This window comes from Cyphomyrmex costatus, unplaced genomic scaffold (assembly GCF_001594065.2).
Source record: "Cyphomyrmex costatus isolate MS0001 unplaced genomic scaffold, Ccosl1.0 scaffold2071, whole genome shotgun sequence".
In the NCBI taxonomy this organism is placed as follows: domain Eukaryota; kingdom Metazoa; phylum Arthropoda; class Insecta; order Hymenoptera; family Formicidae; genus Cyphomyrmex; species Cyphomyrmex costatus.
In genome coordinates, this window is record NW_017276118.1 from 1 (window position 1) to 2,099 (window position 2,099).

Genomic DNA, 2,099 nt, shown 5'->3' on the forward strand with positions numbered 1-2,099 from the left:
GCGTTCCCAAATCTCTAGTTTCAGTAAAATCATAACCTATAAAATTCATACGTGTTTCAGAGAGAACCATTTTCTCGGGCGGTTCGCGAATTTTGCGCATATAAGCAGGTATATTGTTTTTATATTTGCTTCAGTTTTGTTATATTGTTTAATTAGTTGATGTTGTTATTAATCGTTTTCATTGTTAGTGGTTGATTTCCTGTAAATTGTATAAGTTCCATATTTAATCATTTTTTTAATTTTCCCAAAACTTATACATGTGGATAATATCTATTATTTGGTGCAAAAAAATTTGTTATAATACATTTATAATATTATTATTATTAAACAACAAAGTGTGTGTCTATAATATGATATTCTTTCATTTATATATATAAAGCTTATTATTAATTTCTAGAGGAGAAGTACACAAAGCAGGATGAACAATGACGCTTTGATTACAATTGTCAACGATTTCCTAAATTCGTCTGATGATAGTGATTCTGAGAGCGATGCAGATATAGATGAATTATTATTATTAAATATGAATAGAATAATTCGTGGCAAAAGGCCAAGATTGCAACATTACATTGATGTTATTGCTTCGTACGACGATCAGGAATTTAAATCTAATTTTCGGTAAGTTATTAATTATTCTCAAAAATGTGTGTCTTTTCATCTGTTACAATAAAATAATTGTTATCACTGACAATAACGCTTCATATGCTATGTGTGTGAAAGACATTATTTTTAACTCATTTAAACTATTAATAAATTTAATGTTATATGTTGTACACATATTAAAAATTCCATGACAATTAAACATAATTATAACATTTTTGCAGTCTACATAGAGATACCTGCGATTACATTTTGGACCTCATTCGAGCAGATTTGGAGAAGTGGCCACAATATTTTGGGAAATACCCTATATCAGCCAATAGACAATTGTACATCGCATTATGGATGCTGGCAAATCCAGACTCGTATAGGTAAAAAGATTAAAATTAGTCCTATTTACGGACATTACTTTGTAACCCTTCATAAACCCTTTGATAAAGCCTTCCACTTAATATGATTGTAATTACAGATCAGTGTACACAAAGTTTGATATCGGAAAAGCTACTGCTTGGCGATGTGTACTGAAAGTCGTGAAGGCTTTGTACAAATTGCGAAACGTTTTTATATCTTGGCCAACAAGGGAACAAGCCGAAGCGACATGGACAAAAATCGAATTACAACACCAATTTCCAGGAGTAATAGGTATAGTAGATGGCACACTCGTGAAAATACCTAAGTCCAAAATTCATCCTGAAGCATATATATGCAGGAAAAATTATCATGCAATCCAATTACAGGTAAATATATACATACATTTATACACTGCTTGTCAAAAGTTGCGAAACATATAATCTTTTAGAAAATATGGAAGGTCAAAAAATGTTTCAGATAAAAGTTGTACTGCCTGAAGGGGGATAAATAATGGTAAACTTTTAAAAAATCAATTTTTTAAATTTATTTGAAGAATTTTTATTTATATTTTATTTGAAAAAAATGTATTTATATGAAGAGGTTGTCGTCATTTTTAAAAATAACAAGCATTTTATGATACCTAATAGTAATAATACAATTATATAGATACCAGATGATTTGTAATATGTATATTATGTTGTGTATGTGTACAGATTGTATGCAATACAGATATGCGCTTCATTCACTGTTACACGGGGCAACCAGGATCAGTTCATGATATGCAAACCTTTATGTACTCTGGACTTCAGCAAAAATCCAATGAATATTCCTTTCCGGAAGACAGCCATTTACTCTAGTCCAGTAAATGAACGTAAAATATTGAAAAACCTCAAAATTCTTTCAATAGTCATCGATTGCCTTGAAATTTTTACAGGTGTTAGAGAATAGCACAAGGAACAAAAGTGACCCAGTGCCGACGTCCGCTTTTTCTTTAGGGGTGGTTCCCCCCCCTTTTTGGGGGTTGAATTTTTTTGGCCAAAATAACCCCGGGAATCGATAAAGGGATTAATTTTAAGTAAAAAATGTAGTATGAACTTTTCTTTGTAAACCAATACTTTTCGAGTTAATAGCGATTGAAGGTTAAGAAT

The 2,099-nt window shown here is 30.9% G+C and overlaps 1 protein-coding gene across 1 annotated transcript; it reads left to right on the forward strand.

The window, feature by feature from the left end:
- Positions 1-418: 418 nt before the first annotated feature.
- Positions 419-1,808, forward strand: LOC108773431 (uncharacterized). The gene is made up of 4 exons (XM_018539240.1): positions 419-618; positions 825-971; positions 1,070-1,337; positions 1,665-1,808. Exons 1-4 carry the CDS (start codon positions 419-421, stop codon positions 1,806-1,808), a joined length of 759 nt encoding a protein of 252 aa, XP_018394742.1.
- The last annotated feature ends 291 nt before the right edge of the window (positions 1,809-2,099 follow it).